The 21,576-nt window shown below is 46.0% G+C and overlaps 2 protein-coding genes across 2 annotated transcripts; one reads left to right on the forward strand and one right to left on the reverse strand.

The window, feature by feature from the left end:
* Nucleotides 1-3,453: 3,453 nt before the first annotated feature.
* trappc14 (trafficking protein particle complex subunit 14) lies at nt 3,454-13,896 on the forward strand. Its single transcript, XM_047607573.1, has 13 exons — nt 3,454-3,711; nt 5,293-5,624; nt 5,889-5,984; nt 6,075-6,204; nt 6,328-6,414; nt 7,536-7,656; nt 8,169-8,316; nt 8,771-8,853; nt 8,959-9,110; nt 9,977-10,113; nt 10,474-10,552; nt 12,702-12,816; nt 12,898-13,896. Exons 1-13 carry the CDS (start codon nt 3,519-3,521, stop codon nt 13,052-13,054), a joined length of 1,830 nt encoding a protein of 609 aa, XP_047463529.1. The 5' UTR covers nt 3,454-3,518; the 3' UTR covers nt 13,055-13,896.
* zgc:152891 (uncharacterized protein LOC767741 homolog) lies at nt 13,777-21,400 on the reverse strand. Its single transcript, XM_047607564.1, has 14 exons — nt 20,873-21,400; nt 20,331-20,565; nt 20,172-20,253; nt 19,117-19,206; nt 18,892-19,007; nt 18,102-18,274; nt 17,829-17,972; nt 17,481-17,684; nt 17,118-17,204; nt 16,581-16,750; nt 15,922-16,037; nt 15,371-15,471; nt 15,121-15,291; nt 13,777-14,728 (listed from the first exon to the last, which is right to left on the reverse strand). The coding sequence occupies exons 1-14, from the start codon at nt 21,104-21,106 to the stop codon at nt 14,549-14,551; spliced, it is 2,103 nt and encodes a 700-aa protein (XP_047463520.1). The 5' UTR covers nt 21,107-21,400; the 3' UTR covers nt 13,777-14,548.
* Between the last annotated feature and the right edge of the window lie 176 nt (nt 21,401-21,576).

The following is a 21,576-nucleotide window of genomic DNA, read 5'->3' on the forward strand; positions in this document are numbered from 1 at the left end:
AGGCAATATTATTAGAAAGCATGGCATAAACTTCCATTGCTACGCAGATGATACCCAGCTATATTTATCCATGAAACCAGATGAAACTAATCAGCTGGTTAAACTCCAAGCGCCTTAAAGACATAAAGGCTTGGATGACCTGTAATTTTCTTCTTTTAAACTCAGACAAAACCGAAGTCATTGTATTTGGCTCTAAACATGTCAGAGATTCATTATCTAATGACCTGGTTTCGTTGGATGGCGTTACCTTGGCCTCCAATACTACTGTGAAAAACCTTGGTGTTATATTTGACCAGGATATGTCCTTTAATTCTCACATAAAGCAGGTGACCAGGACTGCTTTCTTTCACCTTCGTAATATCATCAACATTAGGAACATCCTTTCTCAGAGTGATGCAGAAAAACTAGTTCATGCATTTGTGTCTTCCAGGCTGGATTATTTCTCCATCATATCTGAAAGACCTCATAGAACCAGACTGTCCCAACAGATCACTACCATCTCTAAGTGCAGGTCTGCTTGTGGTTCCTAGAGGTTCTAAAAGTAGAATGGGAGGTAGAACCTTCAGCTATCAGGCTCCTCTCCTGTGGAACCACTCCCAGTTTGGGTTTGGAGCAGACACAGTCTCTACTTTAAGGTCAGGACTAAGACTTCCTTTTAGACAAAGCTTATAGTTAGAGCTGGACTTAACATCCCTTAGTTATGCTGCTATAGGCCGAGGCTGCAGGGGGACGATGCACTGAGGACATGTCCTCTCCTCTTTGTCCTCTAATATCTTATCATTTTATTTCTATCTCTTATAATTTACTAACCACTGTGTCTCCCTCTCTCCCTCCATCATCTTGTGAGGGTCTCTGGTCTGGAGGCTGAATATCTGACCTGTGGAGTTCTAGCTACATCTGCTGCCGTGGCCTCATCAACCAGCCCAGTCTTCATGGTCTGGAGTCTGTGTATCAGACCTGTGGAGCTCCATAAACTACATCTGTCCCAGTCTTCATGTCCTCCTCCAGGTGTCCACTCCTACCTAGATGAACTATTCACCAACCTGCCCATGATTCCTGTTATACTCACAAACTGTCTCACAGATCATCAGCTATGTGTTATATTACTAGACCCTACATGTTTCCTTCAGCTTGATGTTTGTATCTATGACAGAAGTTAGTTTATCTTGTTTCTCCTGTTCTTCTTCTCTCTATCTTCTCTGGTTCTACCCGGCTGGTCTTCAGCAGATGGTTCCTCCATATGAGCTGGTTCTGCTCCAGGTTTCTTCCTGTTAAAGGGAGTTTTTCCCTCAGGCTGCTCTGGAGGTTTCAGGCTGGTTTTTGTGAAGCGTCTTGAGACGATTTGTATTGTTATTGGCGCTATATAAATAAAACTGAATTGGAAAATTGAATTGGTGTTGCTCACCCAGAGCAAAGAAGAGGGTCCAACCTCTCTCAAGGACTTGGGTTCCAGAGTTGACGCAATGTGTCAAGGTATTTCTAGGTAGCATTAGGTGAAAACGCTGAGTGCATGGCCTCGACATGAACCTCACCATAGTCTACATATAGCACCTGTAGCCACGGTAACCGTACATGAAGATGGAGACGGCTACACCACACAAAATCCCAACTAAAATATTTTACCACAAAAAAAGTCCTAAAATCTGGATATGAAGAACTCAAACCAAAACATCAGGTGACAGAATTCTCTCGTTTCCACCAAAGAAAACTTTTCTATTTACTTTGGACTTGTTTCTTCTTGTTCAACTTCATAATTAGTTTCCATCATCCCTTCTCCATAAAGGTTCCTAATAAACACCCACAGGAGTCATTAATCATGTCAGTGTTTACTGGAAACGTTCATTAGTACCTGTATGAATATTTAATGTGACCAAATGAGTTATCAGGAGACTAAATTAACACTGAAGAAAACAGCAAAAGCTTCAGTCCAGTTAATGAAACACGTCCCTGAACACAAACATGGAACAAACTGTAAAAACAAAAATATGTTGGCTCAAGTTACAACTTCATCTTTATGAAGGTGAAATATTTATTGAGTATTTCAGATTAAATCTGAATGAGACAATAAAAACGTAATATCTTGATATGACTTGTGAGTGATGTCCTCTTAACCCCCAGATTATAACAAAGTAGTCCCAGCTGATTTTATGGTAAACTTTATTTTCTGCAAACATGCAATGCACCAAGAAATTAAAACACCGGATATCAAACCAGAAACATTAAAGTCTCTTATAGGTAACTGAATTATTTTCAACATAGTCCACACAAACTTTTCATTATTTAATATTGACGCTGTGGTCAGTGACATACTACTGATTACTGACTATTATTGCTAATCCACTTTGTTTTCACATTCTAAATTAAATCACTATTACCACTATTAACTCAGTTTTAATTTAATAAATCTAAAGTAAATCTAACTATCCTCTAAGTATGTGCAGATATCTCCAGCTAGTGTTTATAAAATGATAAAAAGACAATGGCAATGACAGTACTGGCTTTACAGTAAGAACTCTCATTGATCTGGACTGTTCATCTACGTGACAACATCTACAATATGTGACAATAAAAAGGTTAATTATATTTAGTCATTATGGTTTAGATTTGTTAAAAGATTAAATGGATCAGATGCTTCAAATAAGAAATTCTAATTTTAAGAAAGTAGTTGTGGTAATTCTCATTTTAATGAGCGGCAGCAGCTCAGGAGGTAGAACAGTCGTCCAATAACCGAAACGCTGGCGGTTCGATCCTTGGGCGTGATTCTTAGCCCACCTTAGACTCAGGTGTACGCTCACATGAGTGAGTGATGTTTGGTTTGCAGCCACGTGTCCGTCGGTCTGCCAGGATGTGACTGTGTGAATGATGCATTCAGCTGTAAGCGCTTTGAGCATCTAAAACGGAAAAGGCGCTATATAAAATCAATGAATCATTATTATTAACTTACAACAATAACAAGATGGAATAGTTAACATTTAGAAAACAACAACAATTAATACTTTCCTCATAAAGCATGACATGAATGAACTACAAACAGTCATTATAGGCGACCTGAAGCTTGGAATACTTTTTAAAATGACTCAGTATAAAGAGGGAAACATTAAGCTCTGAAGAGATTCATGACATTGACATTGTCTGAACACCATATATAACACAGCGTTCACATACATGTCATCATCAGTGATAATGTGTCCAAGAGACTTAAGCAGGTAAAACTTAAAATAAATACAACTTGCTAAATAAATAAATACACAAGCAAACAACTGTTATTGTGTTGTTTTGGTTGCGTTATTGAATTATTCTGATAAAATACGTGTTAGTTGTATTTTGGCTGATAAAAGATTTAAAAGTATAAAAACAAAATGGCCGCTAGGGGGGCGCCATTTTTTTTTTTAGTTTTCCGCCTCGTTAACCAGCTTCTGTGGCGCTTTTACTTTGAAAGCAGGAAGTGTTCGCTCTATTGTTCGAGTCCCGGAGCGTTGACGCTGGTCCTCCCCGCTCAGCCTCCTCCGGTCGTCGCCATGGTGCAGATGATGGAGTCGCAGTGCGAGTATTTTATGTATTTCCCCGCGGTGCCCATCACGGATCTGTCGGATCCGGCCCGGTACCGCACCCTGCCCCGCCGCAGTCACCTCTACCTGGGGGAGACCGTCCGCTTCCTCCTGGTGCTCCGAAGCCGGGACGCTGTGGCGACACCGACCGAGCACGGCCCCGGTAAGGAGGAGGAGGAGGAGGAGGAGGAGGAGAGCCGGGGGAGGATGCCCCCATCCAGCCGGCTCCGGATGAGAGAGGCGACATGTTTGTGTCCATGTAAAATAATGTAAAATGAGTCTTTAACGTCCTTCGTGGTGACTACACCAGAGTCCATTCAAAATTCATGCAATTCTAGGCAATAAACACAGGTGACCAGGATTCTCTAATGAAATCCGGAGACATTTAGAGCTAAAATAGGATAAAATGAAACAGATGTTATCATGATGAAATGAAGAAACTGGGACAATTATGTTTTCATTTATTTTGATATATTTATTCATCTTTAAACTGTTATCTCTGTAACGTCAACCGGCTACCGTAATAAGTGCAGTCTACGCGCACCATGGTCACTGGCGCTTCCTATCCGACTACCGTAATAACTATAGTCTGCACGCAACATGTTTTTATTTTTTATTTTTTCCCCTCATTCTTAAAACCAAAGGCCATCACCCTAAAAGTAAGAATTTAATTCTTGTTATCATTTTAAAGGTTTATCTATGATAAGATCACAAAATTAGAAGATAATAGAAGAAAGTATGCGGTTTAAACATAGAAGGGGGGAGTCTGCAGTTTGGATAAAACCAAGCTGATGACATTATTTTACATTTCTTAAAGATTTCTTTCTTTTTTGACCGAAGGATCAATTAATCAAACAAATAATCTAAAGATAGTGAAAAGCCAGAGTCTGAAGATGTGCATGTTTGTGCAGAAAGCAGAAATTGATCATTGGCTGCAGTGAAGTACGGATCTGTAGCTCTGTAGAAACGCAGTAATGAAAAGTTATTTGACCTAGAACTGAAGTTAAAATGACTGGAATACAGATTTTGGATCAAGCTCTAAAGTCTCTCACACATTAAGTTCTAATTTATTTCTGATGTTAGTTATCTGTTAAACCTGGACTCAGCTGAGTCCGAGCGACCGTCCAGAGTTCAGCGAATACTAAGTTCTTCTCAGAAACACCTCATACTGAAGCCCAGATGGAGAGTTACACGAATATGACAGGACAGTGAATTTCTGGTGGACACCGCCCTCAGATCTTCATATTAAAATTTGGAACTGAATTTCCAAGTTACTTGGAAGAAATAATTGTCTAGTGGCTGAAATATTCTCATTCTGTGCTAAAGTTAAAGTACAGATACTTGTGTGAAAAAATACTCTGGTAAAAGTACTGATTCAACTCAAGTTACTCAAGTTAAAGAAAGTACAGACTGTGAAAAATGATTGTCATTAATGAAACAACACATCCATTGATAATTTATCAAAATGAAAAACGTTGTTTCCGAATAATCTAGACTGAACAGACCAGAGGTCCAACATGAGCATCTGGATCATTTTAACAGCTTCTCTTCAGGTTAAAACTCAACGGATTCTCTGAGTCGACAATAAGGAACAGTTCTGTTAAATAAGGCCATGAATGAGGAAGATCTTCTTCTTCTTCTTCTTTCCCTGTCTCGTCCGATGCTCTTGTCACGATCATTTCATCCGTGGAGGTTAAAAAAGCCGCCTCAGCTTCACATGTGCACGGTTTCACTCTCCCACCAGAGGGCGCTGACGGCGGCGCCCCGGGCTTCGGGACGGAGTCGGCGAGCGGCCGGGCGTGGAGGGAGCTGGCCGGGTCTCTGTGCGCCGTGGCGAGCGTGAGTCCGGGCGAGAGCAGCCGTCACCGGGGCAACCATCACCACGACTACCAGGGCAGCGGAGACGAGGCCAACGAGGACGGCGAGGAGGACTACATCGCCGCCGCCGAGGCCGCCATCGCAGCCCTCGGCAGCCGGGTGGACTCCCGGTGCCGGAGCTTCAGGGACTGCAAACCGCTGCTCATCCACAACTCGTCCGGGACGGCGTCCAGGGAGTTCCGCAGGGCGCCCGTCCTGGTACGTCAGCGGTGTCCAACAAATACTAATACACGGAGTTAGCACGAAAATACCCGAGAGGAACACGTCAGTCTGTTGGTAAACGATGACCCAACGTGTTTCACTGAGTTGATGTGAGATTTGGTTCAGATATCAAACATGTCCCAAGAATAAATCCTGTTATAGGATCCGTACGGGTTCAGGAAACTTTATCTTTAGCTTGTTGCTCTCCCACTGTTGGTGTGTTGAATGTGTCCTCGCTTCGTCTCCGTGTCCATGTCTCAGTCTCCTCTGGACGAGCCGGTGGTGTTGATGGACGAGGTGATCTTCCCGCTGACCGTCTCTCTGGACAAACTCCCGGTCAGCACCCTGAAAGTGAAGGTGAGACCCGATGCCCTGCTCCTCCCTGGACCTGGTGGAGACGCCCGGGCGCCGGTTTCTGACCGGATCCTCTTCTCTGGTTGTGTTCAGGTGATGGTCACGGTCTGGAAACGTGAGGCGGAGAAAGCTGAGGTCCAGGAGCTCGGCTACCTGAGCGTCCTGCAGCAGCGCGAGCCGACACACACCTTCAGACACGACCTGAACACCTTCAAGGCTCAAGGTGCAGACGCGTGAATTCTACCTGTAGTTCCCGTCGTAGACACAGGGGGCGGCGTTTCCCCGTCAGCACCGTCAGGTTAAAAGACACGCTGATTAAAGATGAAACCTTCTTCTTCTTCTACAGTGAGCACCACCCTGACCGTCCTGCCTCCGCCCACCGTCCGCTGTAAACAGATGACGGTGTCTGGGAAGCAGCTCGTCGTCCTGAAAGGTGCTTTTCCATTTTCATTCATCTTCCTTCTTCATCTCAAGTGAATCTGGTTCAGTGAAATCAGGAACGTACGTGTTCAGACACGAGACAAACACTCATATACTAATAATCACTAATGGGAGAATCGTAAAAGCTGCTGGACCAGATCATCTGCATGTAAAGCAAAGTCTCAGTCCGGTTAATTCACCTTCTGTACCTGGACCAGAACCAGAACCAGGAACAGCTGGTTGGAGACATGATCCAGATTTAGGAACCAGATGGAAAAACTCTCACATGTTAAGTTCTAATTTATTTTAGAGACGAAGAAAATAAAATAAAGACACTGGGAAATAATCAGCATTTAACGTGACCCACGTGTGTTCACACTGACTCAGACCTGGACTCTAACCGGCCTCCAGAGACCGGATCAGGACGAAGTTACCGTATTTTCCGCATTATAAGGCGCACTGTCAGATTTTGAGAAAATTGGAGGTTTTTAGGTGCGCCTTATAGTGCGGGAATACGGTAGTTTATCGGTTAGGAGAGGAAGCGCAGCGGAGAGAAAAAGCTCTTTGGCATCATCGCGGTGAATAAATGAATAACTGCGGCCATCTCGCTTTATTCCCTCTAAACTCTGTTTAGTCTTTACTTGGCGCAGGTCTTGTTGCTTCCTCCACTTCCGCACCATTGATTCGTTAATGTTAAATTCCCGTGTTCTACTGCGTGACTGATCGCCTTGAGTTTAGACTGCGTCGTAATCGCGTCTCTTAATAGGAGCCATTTTGGGGCCTTAACATAAAAAAACAAACGGAAATGAAACGGCCGCCCCGCGCACTCATATATCCCAGCATGCACCGCGCGCTTCTTCTTCTACGGGAAAATTAAGTCGGCGGCTGTTTACCGTAGTTGCGAGACCTGTTGTGTCTCAGTATTGGTCCATATATAAAGCGAACCGGATTATAAAACCGGATTATAAAGCGAATCGGATTATAAGGCGCACTGTCAGCTTCTGAGACAATTGGAGGTTTTTATGTGCGCATTATAGTGCGGAAGTACGGTAATCTGAGGTCTCGTGTCTGTTTTAAGGACTGTAGCGATGTTTACAGTGTCTCGTGTGTGTCCTGGTCTTCGTGTCCTCACAGTCCTGAACGAGTCTTCCCAGGAGGAGCTGAGTGTTCGGGACGTTCGTATTCTGCCGAACCTGAACGCGTCCTACCTGCCGGTGATGCCGGACGGATCCGTCCTGCTGGTCGACAACGTCTGGTTCGTTAACTCATCAATCAGCTGTTACAGCTTCAGGCCAGAGAGTCCAAACTCACACTGTGTGTGTGTGTGTGTGTGTGTGTGTGTCTCTGTGTGTGTGTGTGTGTGTGTGTGTGTGTGTGTGTGTGTGTGTGTCTGTGTGTGTGTGTGTGTGTGTGTGTGTGTGTGTGTGTGTGTGTGTGTGTGTTGTGTGTGTGTTCTGTGTGTGGTCTCTGTGTGTGTCTCTGTGTGTGTCTGTGTGTCTGTGGTGTGTGTTGTGTGTGTGTGTGTCTCTGTGTGTGTGTGTGTGTCTCTGTGTGTGTGTCTGTGTGTGTGTGTGTGTGTGTCTGTGTGTGTGTGTCTGTGTGTGTGTCTGTGTGTGTGTGTGTGTGTCTCTGTGTGTGTGTCTCTGTGTGTGTGTCTCTGTGTGTGTGTGTGTGTGTGTGTCTGTGTGTGTGTGTGTGTCTCTGTGTGTCTCTGTGTGTCTCTGTGTGTGTGTGTGTCTCTGTGTGTCTCTGTGTGTGTGTCTGCAGCCATCAGTCCGGGGAGGTGGCGATGGCGTCTTTCTGCCGTGTGGACAGTCTGTCCTGCCGCCTTCCCAGCATGCTCAGCGCTCTGGAGGAGCACGACTTCCTGTTCCACCTGCACCTGAACGACACAAACCAGGACGAGTCCAACGAGGTGAAACAGTCGCTGCAGTCAGAAAAATATATAATTACATGTAATAATCACTGAGCTCAGACCAGAACCTGGACTTTCACAGCTCCACTTCTTTTTATTATTGTCATTGTTTGTCACAATGACCCAAAAAACAAAACAAAGCAAATCAAACAATATTAATATTTTGCAGTTGCACTAAATGAACCGGAGAAACATGAGGACACATTATATCTGAGCTTCCTGTTAGAAAACAGGAATTAAAGCCTGGTTCTAACAAAGTCACGTTAAAAGAAACTTATGGTCAGTTCTGACTTTTGCATCACACACAGGATCTAACGTTATTCAGAGGCTACGATGCAGCTACAGACACATGGAAACAGAAAATGTGCCAACGCTGAGATTTAAAAAGATAAAACGTAAATGTAACATATAAACATGGACCATGAAGTTCTGAGGAGCTCTGTGATGTGTTCAGGGACTGGAGGTTCCTCTGGTCGCGGTGCTGCAGTGGTCGACTCCCAAGATGCCTTTCACCAACTGTATCTACACACACTACAGGTAACGACTGGTTCAGACACGTTTAAATGTTTGAATGTGCATTTATACGTCGTGTGCTGAGAGCTACAGAGTTAAAGACGCTTCCTGTGTCTGCTTCGCCGCCAGGCTGCCCAGCATCCGTCTGGACCGGCCGCGCTTCGTCATGATGGCGAGCTGCCCCAGCTCCGTCAAGGTCAAAGAGCACTTCAAGGTCAAATACGTGCTGCTCAACAACCTGCAGGACTTCCTGGCCGTGCGGCTCGTCTGGACTCCAGAGGGTCAGTCACGTTACAGTCAGCCCAGAGCCGCTGGAGCGCCCCCCGGTGGCTGGAGGCTGCAGTATTGACCATAAGCTCCACCCCCTCCGTGTCAGTGGGCGGGGTCAAACTAAAACACTAAAATAATCATTTAAAGTCATTTTCAATCAAGGATGGTTTCAGTCACTTTAGGTAGTTAATGTTAGTGAATGTTTCATTATAGTTTGTTATTTGACGCCATAGAAACAGGATGTGATGCCATGGCGACCACACGTTGCCATGCCAACTGCTTCATAAAGAGGCCCCACGGGGCCGTGAGAGTTGTAATAACTATTTTTATAAATAAGTTGAGAGAATAAGTCAACGTTTCCCTGTAGCTGGTGGAGGCGGAGCCAAGCGTAGGATTCATTAAAGGAAAAGGAAACGAGTGGGCGGGGCATCAATACGGTGGCTCCGCCCTCAGACTGTGCTGATCAGACTCTGGCTTTATACAGTATAAATATATATCTTTATATACTGTATAAAGATATATTTATATACAGTATAAATATATATTTATATACTGTATAAAGATATATTTATGTTTTCCAAAAGTCGTTGAATAAAGGAAACTTGTAGAATTTCTTGAAGACGTTTCATCTGAGCAGCTGCTTCAGTTCTGAGACTAGTGGGAAGTTGAGGTTTAAATATGAATAAACTCTGTGGGTAAAACCACCAGAAGCTGGTGCCACTAATTTCCGTGGAGGTTGAGCTGCTGAGCTGCTCGGATGAAACGTCTTCAAGTCCAGGTGTTTTGATTCCGAGGCTTTTATCAGCGTGACGACAGACGCATGTATGAACTATAGAAGATGTGTGTGTTATTCGGTGTCTGGGGGACGTGTCTGCAGGTCGTGTCCAGGGCGAGGACACAGCGTTGTCCTCCGTCGTCTGTCACACTCCTCTCAGTAACCTGGGACACTGCAGGAAAGGAAGCACTCTGTCCTTCAGCGTCTCCTTCCAGATCCTCCGACCAGGACTTTACGAGGTGCGTCCCAAACTTTCCTCCTACGACGCTGGACATGTGGTGGACACGTGTCCACTGATAGAGACAATCAGCACTGGACATGTGGTGGACACGTGTCCACTGATAGAGACAATCAGCACTGAACAACATGTTCAAACCACGAGAACAACACAACTACCGACAATAATGAGTGTGTTTAAATTAAATTAATTCAATAAAATAGCAAATACATGAATGGAAAATAAATGTATTAATAAGAATAAATAAACAGAATAAATATTCCATAGTTACAGAGTCTGAAGTACCCAGAAGTAGAATAAGAAGAATAAATACCCAGAAGTATTTATGTCTGTATTTATTTGTTGTTGTGTCTCCGTGCAGCTGAGTCAACACATGAAGCTGAAGCTCCAGTTCACAGCGTCCGTCTCAAACCCGCCTCCGGACGCTCGGCCTCTGTCACGTGAGAATCTGTTTTTATTTGTCTTTTTAGTTTGCTTTTACAATTTAGCAACAAAACGTCCAACAAAACAAAACCAGTGACACAGTGAATCCCCTCCAGCATCTTCACCAAGTTCAGGTCAAAGATTCATCAGCGAGATCAATAAAACCACAGACTGACTCTAACAGGACAAACAAACTCCCCCTGGTGGCTGGAGGCTGCAGTATAGGTCATAAGCCCCTCCCCCTCCATGTTAGTGGGCGGGGCTTGGGCCAAATTAGTCGGAGTCTAATGTTCCTAGAGTCTGATTCTACTTCCTGTTAAAAACTGTTTCACTTTGTTCCTGGTTTGGTTTCATTCTGTCAAACTGTGAAAACACGTTGGAGCTAAAACCATCAGATCCAGTAAAACTGTTTAGGACCAAAACTATCAGGTGTCCAACCAGTAATAATGTCTGAATGTCTCTAAACTGTCTCCTGTCTCCATAGACTGAATATAGCCTCACTGTTGCTTAGCAACCACTGACACATCATGTCCTGATTGGTTGATGGATGCATGTTTCCACCAATAGGAAAGGGGCTGTTATGTTGTTTCTTTCTATCATGTGTAGCTGGCTAGCTCCTCCTGCTAGCTCTCTCCTCCTGCTAGCTCTCTCCTCCTGCTAGCTCTCTCCTCCTGTTAGCTCTCTCCTCTTGCTAGCTCTCTCCTCCTGCTAGCTCTCTCCTCCTGCTAGCTCTCTCCTCTTCTAGCTCTCTCCCCGCTAGCTCTCTCCTCCGCTAGCTCTCCTCCATCTTGCTAGCTCCTCCTGCAGCTCTCCTCTGCTAGCTTCTCCTCCTGCTAGCTCTCTCCTCTGCTAGCTCTCTACCCCTGCTAGCTCTCTCCTCTTGCTAGTTCTCTCCTCCTGCTAGCTCTCTCCTCTTGCTGGGCTCTCTCCTTTCTAGCTATCCTGCTAGCCTCTACACTCTTGCTAGCTCCTACTCCTGCTAGCTCTATCCTCCTGCTAGCTCTCTCTCCTGCTATTCTCCATCCTGCTGCAATCTCTCCTCTTGCTAGCTCTTCCACTTGCTAGCTCTCCTGCTAGCTAATCTCCCTGATAGCTAAGCTCTACATCCCTGCTAGCTTATCTCCTGCTTAGCTCTCTCCTCCTGCTAGCTTCTTCTCCTGCTAGCTCTCTCCTCTTGCTAGCTCTCTCTCCTGCTAGCTCTCTCCTCTTGCTAGCTCTCTCCTCTTGCTACTCTCTCCTCTTGCTAGCTCTTCCTCTGCTAGCTCTCTCCTCTTGCTAGCTCTCTCCTCTTGCTAGCTCTCCTCTTGCTAGACTCTCTGCTAGCTCTCATCCTCTCGCTAGCTTCTACCTCTTGCTAGCTCTCTCTCTTGCTAGCTCTCCTCTTGCTAGCTCTCCTGCTAGCTCTCTCCTCCTGACTAGCTACTCCCTCTGTGCTAGCTCTCTCCTCTTGCTAGCTCTCCTGCTACTCTCTCCTTTGCTAGCTCTCTCATTGCTAGCTCTTCTCCTTGCTAGCTCTCCTGCTAGCTTCTCAACTCTGCTAGCTCTTTCCTTGCTAGTTTCTCCTGCTAGCTCTTACCTGCAGCTCTCTCTCATTGCTAGCTCTCTCCTCTGCTAACTCGTCTCGCTAGCTCTCTCCTCTTGCTAGCTCTCTCCTCTTGCTAGCTCTCCTGCTAGCTCTCCCTCCTGCTGCTCTCTCCTCTGCAGCTCTCTCCTCCTGCTAGCTCTTCTCTTGCTAGCTCCTCCTCTTGCTAGCTCTCTCCTCTTGCTAGCTCTCCTGCTAGCTCTCCTCCTGCTAGCCTCTCCTCTTGCTAGCTCTCTCCTCTGCTAGCTCTCTCCTCTTGCTAGCTCTCTCCTCCTGCTAGCTCTCTCCTCTTGCTAGCTCTCTCCTCTTGCTAGCTCTCTCCCCTCCTCTAGCTCTCTCCTCCTGCTAGCTCTCTCCTCCTGCTAGCTCTCTCCTCTTGCTAGCTCTCTCCTCTTGCTAGCTCTCTCCTCTTGCTAGCTCTCTCCTCCTGCTAGCTCTCTCCTCCTGCTAACTCTCTGGACAAGTTGAAGCTTATCTAGTTCCAGCTCATCACCTTAGAGGTGATGAGCTGGATATTAATAATAAAGCCAACACTAACAGCGTAGTCCTCATGTGGAGGTTGACAGGCTCTGGTCTCCTCTCAGGTAAAAACAGTCCGTCCAGTCCGGCGGTCCGAGACCTGCTGGACCGACACCAGGCCAGTCTGGGCCGGTCCCAGTCCTTCTCCCACCAGCAGCCGTCCCGGTCCCACATCATGAGGTACCGACCGGCCGGTGACATCAGCAGCTCCTCTGCTCCATGTGACAGTGTTGGTTTGTAAATGTGAACGTGTCGTTCCAGGACGGGCAGCGCCATGGAGCGGCGAGCCATCACTCCCCCCGTGGGCTCTCCGGTCGGACGGCCCCTCTACCTCCCCCCCCAGGACAAGACGCTGCTGTCGCTGGACAAGATCGCCAAGAGGGAGTGTAAGGTCCTGGTGGTGGATCCGGTCGGCTAGAGGAGGAAGGTTTGGGAGGACGAGCAGGTGAAGATGGAGGAGGGAGGGCGAATGTATTATTGCTCCAGACTGGAAACATCTGGATTTTATTATGAAATTTACCTCTGCATCATCACCTGGACCCTCCTCCAACCAATCACAGACCTTTAAACCCGTCACATGACTAACAGGTGACGTCCAGCTGTGGTCCAGTATTTAACAGGAGAGTAAAGTAGCAGGAGGAGGTTTCCCTCCTGGAACTATTCTGGCTCTAACTCAGATATTTCTTTATTTGAGGTTTTGAAAAGAAAACGTCGTAAATGTGAAAAGACTCTGGTTCAACCACCAGGCAGCAGAAACTAAAGTGTTTTAGTTTCAGTATTATCTTATTTATTAAAGGTCTGAGCCGACGACACGTTTGTTCTGGTTTGAATCCGATCAGTGATTCAATGATGAAAGATGAAAACATCTTTAATTAAAACCCTTCGTTCAGTTCACCAGGCTGATATTTAGATTCATCTGTTGTTTTCTTCTGTTTATGAAGGTTTAGCTGCTGTGATATTTATGTGAGCGAGACTTCACCGTACGATACGTTAAAATACATCAGATCAGTGAAAACTCACCGGACAAAAAACAACGTTTGTCCAAATGATCCATTTCCAGTGTGTTCAAAACGTGACTTTTTATTTTTATTTTAAAACTGATATCAAGAACATTCACAATCAATAGTGACGATACTGAAGTTTCACGTTAGATCGAATCATTTATTTATTTTCTGTGATGTTAAAGTTTCCTGTCTGGAATCAGGACACGTCAGAGAAACGAGCTCAACGAGAATAAAACGTTCATCGTCCAACAACCAATCACAGCTTCTTATTATCTGGCACATAAACAACATGTTTCCTTTTACTGGGACTTAAACTCATGTGACATCAGACAGACACATATTATAATAACTTACTACTTTTATTTTTTAATAAATCCTCCAAATCCTCCGTCTGCTCAACATAAACTAACTAATCTCACATTATTTCATTCAGTGGTTTGATGATGACGGTTCTATGTTGGTCAAGAGAAACCAAACGATGGCTTCCTTCCACCTGCAGGGGGCGCTGTTTTCCACGTCCTAAAATCCTCCATAATTAGAGGATAGAAACAAGGAAGAGGTGACGCAACAGAGAGGAAACAGTTTTCATGTCAGTCTGACGTCCCTCGTCCTCCATGAACCAAACTCCTGTTAAACGTTTCTACCGTTTCTTTACTGCAGGTTGGTTCTGGTTGTTGCTCGTGTGGATTTGGTTACAGTGTTTTGTTCATTTGTTCAAAGTTTTAATGAAATATTAAACAACAGCAAGAATGTAACAGAATAACTGGACAGAATGAGATAATTATTAGGTTTGTTATACGACACAAACATCACAAACATTTGCTGTGTTGGACCAAAATATCAGACTATAAATAAAGAGCTGTTCAGAAGAGTCGACTGAGTGAAGAGCTGAACTTTTCCCGCCGGCGTTAGATCGCGACGCTGTTCTCGATGCGTCGGGGACAGAGGTAAACGTACGGCAGCTCCAGGCTCCTGTTCCGCTCTGTGATGTCATCAGAAATGGCCTCGAGTCGCGCCTGCACTTCCTCCACCAGCCTGCGGTGGGCGTCGTCTCTGAACACGGCCTCCTTGTAGTGGCACAGACGGACCTGCAGGGGGCGACACACACGGACCGTGACTCCTGGTTTCTCATTAAAGTAACTGCTCTTATGAAACGTGTCCTAAATAAAATGTATTATTATTATTTTGTTATTGTTTCAGAAATAACGCTTTTATTTTGAGCTGTGATGGAAACAGAGCTAGTGAGACCAGAACTGAGCAGAAACTCCACTTCTTTTTCTTTAGAAACGTCCGGTTCTTCATCACATTGTAATAGTTCAGTTCATTAAATGTAAAGACTTTCATCATGTTCTTCTTTGCACTAAAACAAAGGGAAACGTGTTGAGTCCTTATTTCTAGGTTATTATTCTGTAGCGTTACTGGTCCCGCCCCCCCCAACGCGTTACATCATAAAGTTAGTATAAAGTGGGCGGAGCCTCACAAAGTCGACGCCGGGCTGCGACAAACCCGTCAGAACCATCAGGACTCGACAGGCTGCGTTTACTTCGGGCAGGGAGGAAAGGACGTCGTCCTCGGTCGTGACGCCTTTGACCTGCGGTGGAGGACGCAACATGTAGACGGGACAGTTTGGGATCCAGAGAGCGAAGTCCAGCTGGAGACAGAGACACAGAGACACGTGTTCAACATTTGTCAGCGTTGTTGTTGTTGTCGTTGCCGTTGCTGTGACTCACCTGTGAGAAGTTGACGGCGGCGTGAAGAGCTGAGCAGCAGTAAATGAACATGGTGACAAACTTGGACAGTTCAGCTCTGGAGACGAAGGACTGAGGGAAACCTGAGAGGACGGACACGAGGACTCTGATCAAACTTTAACCCAGCGAAGCGCCTGCAGCAGAACGACTGTGAACGTGTCTCAGTTTGTCCAAGTAGCGTTAGCGTTAGCACCAGCTGATCCGGTAGTGACAGGCAGCAGAACCAACCCATAAAGATGGAAGACGCTAAACAGCACGTTGGTCCTCTCCATGGGACATTTGAGGACAAAGACACCAAGAGGGACCAGTGGAGACACATAAAGTATCATCACACTCTGCAGGAAGGAGTTTTCTTTCCAGCTTCAAACAGCACATGAACCAAGCCAAGCATACGTTAGTCGGGGATTCTGCTAGCACTTGGGCTAACGCGGCTAACAGCTGGAGACAAACCAAGACAAACCAAGACAAAGACAGATGGAACCTTTTTTCCAGGTGGTTTACATTTGGGAGCAAACTGTCAGTGATGTGTTCACCTGAGTTGTGGCTGAAGCCGTGTGTGTTGATGTCTTGAATCCAGAGTTGAAGCTCTGAGTCGTGTTGAACGTCATCGTCTCCATGGTAATACAGCTCCACCCAGCTGACCACAAACCTGACGCACACAAGTTTAACTCGCACAGCTTCCAGGAACAATCACATGGGAAAGTAACACTGGTCATGTTTGGTTTCTCTGTGGTTCCTCATCCTGATTGTTCCCCTCAGTGTGTTTATGTCGCCTCTGTCTCTTCAACCATCTACAGGAACCAGGAACCATAGGAGGTAACATGGTTCCTGGTTCCTCTCAGTGAGGTTTAGTGTCATGTGGTTTTCATTGAGCCAATCAGAGAAGATCCAGGAAACATCCTCAGGTCTAATCAGGGTCTAATGTGGTCTACAAGGTCCCCCCTCTGAACTGGTTTATCAGGAACCATGAAGAAGAACAAGTGTCCTGATGTTTCTGATGTGATGATGTTGATGATGTTCTAATGTGACAAATACATGTTGACATTAGTTTAAGGACCAGGAACCAGATATGAGACCAGAACCAGATGTGAGACCAGGAACCAGACATGAGACCAGAACCAGATATGAGACCAGGAACCAGACATGAGACCAGAACCAGATGTGAGACATTCATTGGTCTGGATTGGTTCACCTGTGCAGGGCGTCCCAGACCCTCAGAGCGTCCTGGGCGTAGTAGCTGTGTGGTAGTTTGTCCACGCCACGGTCTCTCAGGTCGTCGGGGACACACAGGGACCGATATTGGATCCTGGCCGAGGCCCGAGAGAGGAGGATGGGTAACGTTTTCAGACCAGAACCCACCGCCTGCAGGGAAACGTGAGGGTTAATCTGGAAACCACCGAGCCTGTAAGAACATTCTGGACTTCTACAAGTTGAATGTTGTCGACCTAGAAGCTTCCAAACCTTCACCCGTGTCTGTCCCATTTCAAACCCCCTCCACACTGAATCAATTCATCCAGGAGGAGACTGGACTGTACCGAACTCTCTCATATAGAATCAGTCCTGGTCTCTGGGTTCTGGGTCCATTGATCTTTTTGTAATTGTGGGTCAGAACATGTTGTTCTAATATCTGTTCACTGACGTCCAACGCAACAGCGCTGATTAATGTGAAGCGTCCCAGCTCAGTAAACATAATGAATGAAGTGAAATCTGAATAAATGACCGGTTGGACCTTATCAAAGACTCCGTTGGGCGCCAGCAGCGACACTCGGGCCTGGAGGTTTATCTGCAGCGACGTCCTGACGTGAGGCATCAGCAGCTGTCGACAAAAACAACCAATCAGAGACGAGAACAGACGATCACATGATGAATCAGACTGGAGGAACGTTTATCTGGAGTCTCTCTGGTGGGAACTGGTTCTGCTCCAGCTCCATCTCCTGGAAACAAAGGTTTTTATTTTCAGGCCCCGTTTAAGGACCTGGACCTGGACCTGGAATCAGGTCCTGGTCTTTAAATGTGACGTTCAGAGACGAACCAAAGCTGAATCTACGGCGTCAGGTGTTTGACTCTCTGTGGCCGTGGTGGTTCTGTTCACCTGGTGCAGGGGGTGATGCTCGGGGAGGTTCCTCAGCGTGGCCACACAGCTCAGCTCCCCCATCATGTGGGTCTTCAGGTAATGGGAGATCAGCTGGTGACACTGGAAGTCTGCAGTGTGAACCCAGATCTTAGCCAGCAGCCAATCACAGCTGGGGTCGGAGGGCAGGAAGACCGGGTTCTGGGGGCCGGGGTTCTGCTGCAGCTGGACGTGGACACGAATGTGGAGCATTAAAGAACAATATTCAAAGTCCTTCTTTCAGAGTTTGCTGTAGTGGCTGTTTACTGGCGTAGATTTGAGGTCTATGAAGTCGCCCTGGGACGAGATGAGGCTTCGACAGGAGCTCACCTGGATGGCGATGGGGACCAGCTGTCCCTGCTGGTTCAGGTGCAGAAGGACCAGCGGGGCGGACAGGTACGTCTGCTTTCCATTGACCTCGTTGGCCGGGAGCCCGTCCAGAACCTCGTAGTCCAACAGGTACATGGTTCCTTTCTGTCATCGGGGAAAACAAACACATCGTCTGAACTCTTCATGAGGCAAAACTAAACCGACACCAGGTCCCGTGTTTCCTAAGAACCGAGAGGAAGACGGGACCTGGATTTCAGAGAACCACATCCACACCTGTAGCTCCAGCTGGAGGGAGGAGCCTCCAGGCAGGAAGGGGAGGAGCATGTCGGGGGTGACGGACAGGTTCGGGGGGAGGACGTGGACCTGACGCAGCATCAGAGGGTTGCAGCCGTTCAGACACTGGTACCCGAAATACCAGTCGTCCATCCAGTGAGTCTTCACCGACACTGAGGAGGAAAGAAAAGAAACTGCTGATTTTAACTATTCATTATATCATATTATTATTATTCTGCGGCTCTGAGCTCACCAGCTTCTCTCAGCTCTTACAGATTCTTTTCTTGGTAACACAGTTACTTCCATTCATTTTAATATCCTCTAAATTTGTAGCTTGACATATTTTTTGTTTCTCTTTTTTTTATCTTATTTGTTTTTACTTTTACTTTACATTACTTACATTAATATTCAACCTACTCACCTCAACCCTCAATTTACCCCAGATGTTTTTTTTCTACTGTTGGTTTGCTACGAAAACCTGATGTAATATGAAAATATTTTTTGAACCATAACATGTTTTATTTGTTTTTATATAGTTTCTCTTTTCTACCTTGTGCTATTTTTTTTTTAATCTTTATGTATTTTGCACTGTTGTTACCTGAAACATCATCTCATCTCATCTCATCTCATCTCATCTCATCTCATCTCATCTCATCTCATCTCATCTCATCTCATCTCATCTTGTTGTATCCTAGAGAGACACCGTTATATTCTGTAATGAACAGGACAAAGATGCAGACGGACACAAACCCGTCGGGTGCGAGTGATCGTGAGTTGCACTGTTTCTTACTGGCCATGTTGTTCTGGTTCAGGATGTAACTGAAAAGCGTCTCCAGCTCCGAGAAACTGGTCCAGGCCTCCACTCGGCCGACGAAGCCTTTCAGATAGTGCAGGTTGATGGATGGACTGAGGACCGAGACACAAACACAACTCAGACTGTGTCCTCTAAACCCGTCCACTGGTCTGGAAGCCTGACCAGGCCTCAGCACAGTGGCTGTGATCTTTGAGGATTCACCTCTTGTGAGTGTAGCTGAGGTTTGGCCCCAGTTCTGACATCGTCTTCACGTCAACACACTGAGGAGCTCCGTCGACAAACACACCCCATCTGACCAACACAAAGAGACAATCGATGAGGACCAAAGACCAGGTACAGCAGAACCTGAACCTGAAAGATGTTGAAACCGACGCTCGGCTTCTTGTGTCGAGTTTCTCATTGGGTTTATTTGATTTCTATTTAAATAAGTTTTAGTGATTTTATCCATTTCCCGGGTCTTTCCCAGGCCGGACCAGGTCCCAGTTGTCCATATCCAGTAAACCTCTAAAGTGGTCTGCTTAGATCGTGGACAACTAGAGGTGTCACGGTGTCTGGGTAGTGAAAGTTAGTCCACCCTGGGACTGAACGTCAGCTTGAATTATGGATCAGTGGATTAGGGCAGAGTCTCAGTTAGCATCACCGCTAACGTATGAAAAATCAATCATATATAAATAATGTATGCAAAGATAAAGCAGCTTCTGGAACCTAATGGATTATTTGATGAAGTGAAGAAGCATTTGATGAAGGAGAAACTCCCAGTTCTTGTACTTGGTGAAAGAGGAGTCACACGAGGAATCCCTGTTGTTTAAAGTGGGAAAACCTCATTCAGTAGGTGAGAATTCAGTCGGTTCAGCTCATTAAAGGTTTGGTCGTGATATTAGTAAAGCGGTTGTTTTGGGGGCGGTTTAGAATGAAGTGTTTGTGTTATGGGTGAAGTTTGAGGAACGTGGCTCTAAAGGGATTCAATCCTCATCAGATGTTGAAGGCACCTCAACTCTCCTCCAGCCTCCTCCTCCCGTCTCTAAGTTTGAGGAACGTCACCGAAGCCCTGACGCCAATAATTCAGTCACTACCCACAGTTCATACGAGAGTTGAGGGTTGGAACTAAAACGCTGACAGTCAGTCCATCTCCAGACCATCAGACCAGGACCTCAACCCCAACATGGAGGCAACAATCCGCTGTTTTCCAGCCGAGAACCACGGCCGCAGACTCAACCTAGTAAAAAAAAGTCTTCCAGCTGTTCATGCTCTTGTACCTGATGAGCTTCTGTTGATGTTTGATCTGTTTGAGTCGATGCTGCTTCAGCTTCTCTTCGGTCTCGTCCTTCATCAAACAGACTGTGGAGGAACAAAGACAATGAAGAGAAGCTAATTCACTTTGAATCTGGGAGACGTCCAGAAATCTTTAATCTCACGCTTTCCGCTCCGAAGCTCCACGTCGCCATCTGCTGGTCGCAGCCACCTGTCGCATAGGAACACCTGAGCTTCTGCATCCTCTGGTGCTGACCCTGGACCTGCAGCCGGACCGCGGACCTCCACCCGGCTGCAGTGCCAGTCCAGGTTGGGGAATCCGGTCTGAACCTCCAGCCGGAGCCGCACCAGAAGCAGCCGACCCAGAGGACTGTCGGCCCGGACCTGCACCGGACACGTCTGTGGAGGAAGCGCCTCAGTCAGAGCAGGACGGACCATCCAGTGACGAGTCCTGCTACAGGAGACTTAACACTAATGTAAGTAATCATGTGGTAATACCAGTAATAATAAGCCTACTCTAGCTGAGCTGTTGGTTTTGTGGTTCAGTGTTTGCTAGATAACGTTTCTAGAGATCTTGAGAAAACAATGGAAATGAATTTGTTATCACAGGAGAAGATAATACGTGTGAATGCTTTGAGCTTCAGTACAACTCTACATTATGTGAAAGCAGAGAGGAGCAGACGCTGTGACACGAGATGAAACTCACCGAACCAGGTAACAGACGAGGGTCGCCCTCGTTCACACTGATGGGCGGAGTCTCACCCTGAGAGCCAATCAGGTTGAGCCACAGGCGGTTGAAGGTTCCACAGGTGGGACCAGGTGAGGTGTGAACGGTCACTTCAAACTCCTGAGAGAAACCCGTAGTGTCCATGCTGACAGAGCTGAGGAGGACATGAGGACGGTGAGTCCACTTTATTTGTTCTTTCTTTGATGTTAGCATCAGTTAGCTTAGCGTAGCAGAGCAGATCACCGCTAGTTGATGGGTTAGCTTAGCTAGGAGGCTGAAACAAAGAATAACATTTAATAACCATTCAGCTCAGGTACTCGACCTTTTTCCCTTTGGTTACACAACACGAGAGGAAGAAATGAAGCTACGCTGGACTTTTATCAGTAACTATAAACCTTAGCATATAGTAGCATATAGTACGTATAGTTTACAGTGATCATTTCTATAGCCTATATTTAAAGCTGTGTCGTTAATAGATGTTATTTTTAATGCCATGTAAAACACACACACACAAAAACAGAAGTTGTGGTGTAAATCTTGTCAAAACTGATTAAACAGACTCAGTCACAGAATTCTGACTCTGATCTTTGTGTTGGCTTCGTCTTCCTCTTCGGCTGAGCTCATTTGTTTACTCTGCTCGTATTTGACTATGAAATCAGGGACAGTTAGCAACAACCCGACCC

This window comes from Mugil cephalus, chromosome 15 (genome assembly GCF_022458985.1).
Source record: "Mugil cephalus isolate CIBA_MC_2020 chromosome 15, CIBA_Mcephalus_1.1, whole genome shotgun sequence".
NCBI lineage: Eukaryota > Metazoa > Chordata > Actinopteri > Mugiliformes > Mugilidae > Mugil > Mugil cephalus.

What these genes read in the sequence shown, in the direction of transcription:
- trappc14 (XM_047607573.1), top strand. Translation starts at nt 3,519, where the DNA reads ATGGTGCAGATGATGGAGTCGCAGTGCGAGTATTTTATGTATTTCCCC. An exon ending in TGTATCTACACACACTACAG is followed by an intron (nt 8,854 to 8,958) that starts GTAACGACTGGT and finishes CTTCGCCGCCAG; the next exon opens with GCTGCCCAGCATCCGTCTGG. An exon ending in TCCCGGTCCCACATCATGAG is followed by an intron (nt 12,817 to 12,897) that starts GTACCGACCGGC and finishes GTGTCGTTCCAG; the next exon opens with GACGGGCAGCGCCATGGAGC.
- zgc:152891 (XM_047607564.1), bottom strand. Translation starts at nt 21,106, where the DNA reads ATGCTAACATCAAAGAAAGAACAAATAAAGTGGACTCACCGTCCTCAT. An exon ending in CCAACGGAGTCTTTGATAAG is followed by an intron (nt 16,751 to 17,117) that starts GTCCAACCGGTC and finishes GTTTCCCTGCAG; the next exon opens with GCGGTGGGTTCTGGTCTGAA. An exon ending in CGGCTTCAGCCACAACTCAG is followed by an intron (nt 15,472 to 15,921) that starts GTGAACACATCA and finishes CCGTCCTCTCAG; the next exon opens with GTTTCCCTCAGTCCTTCGTC.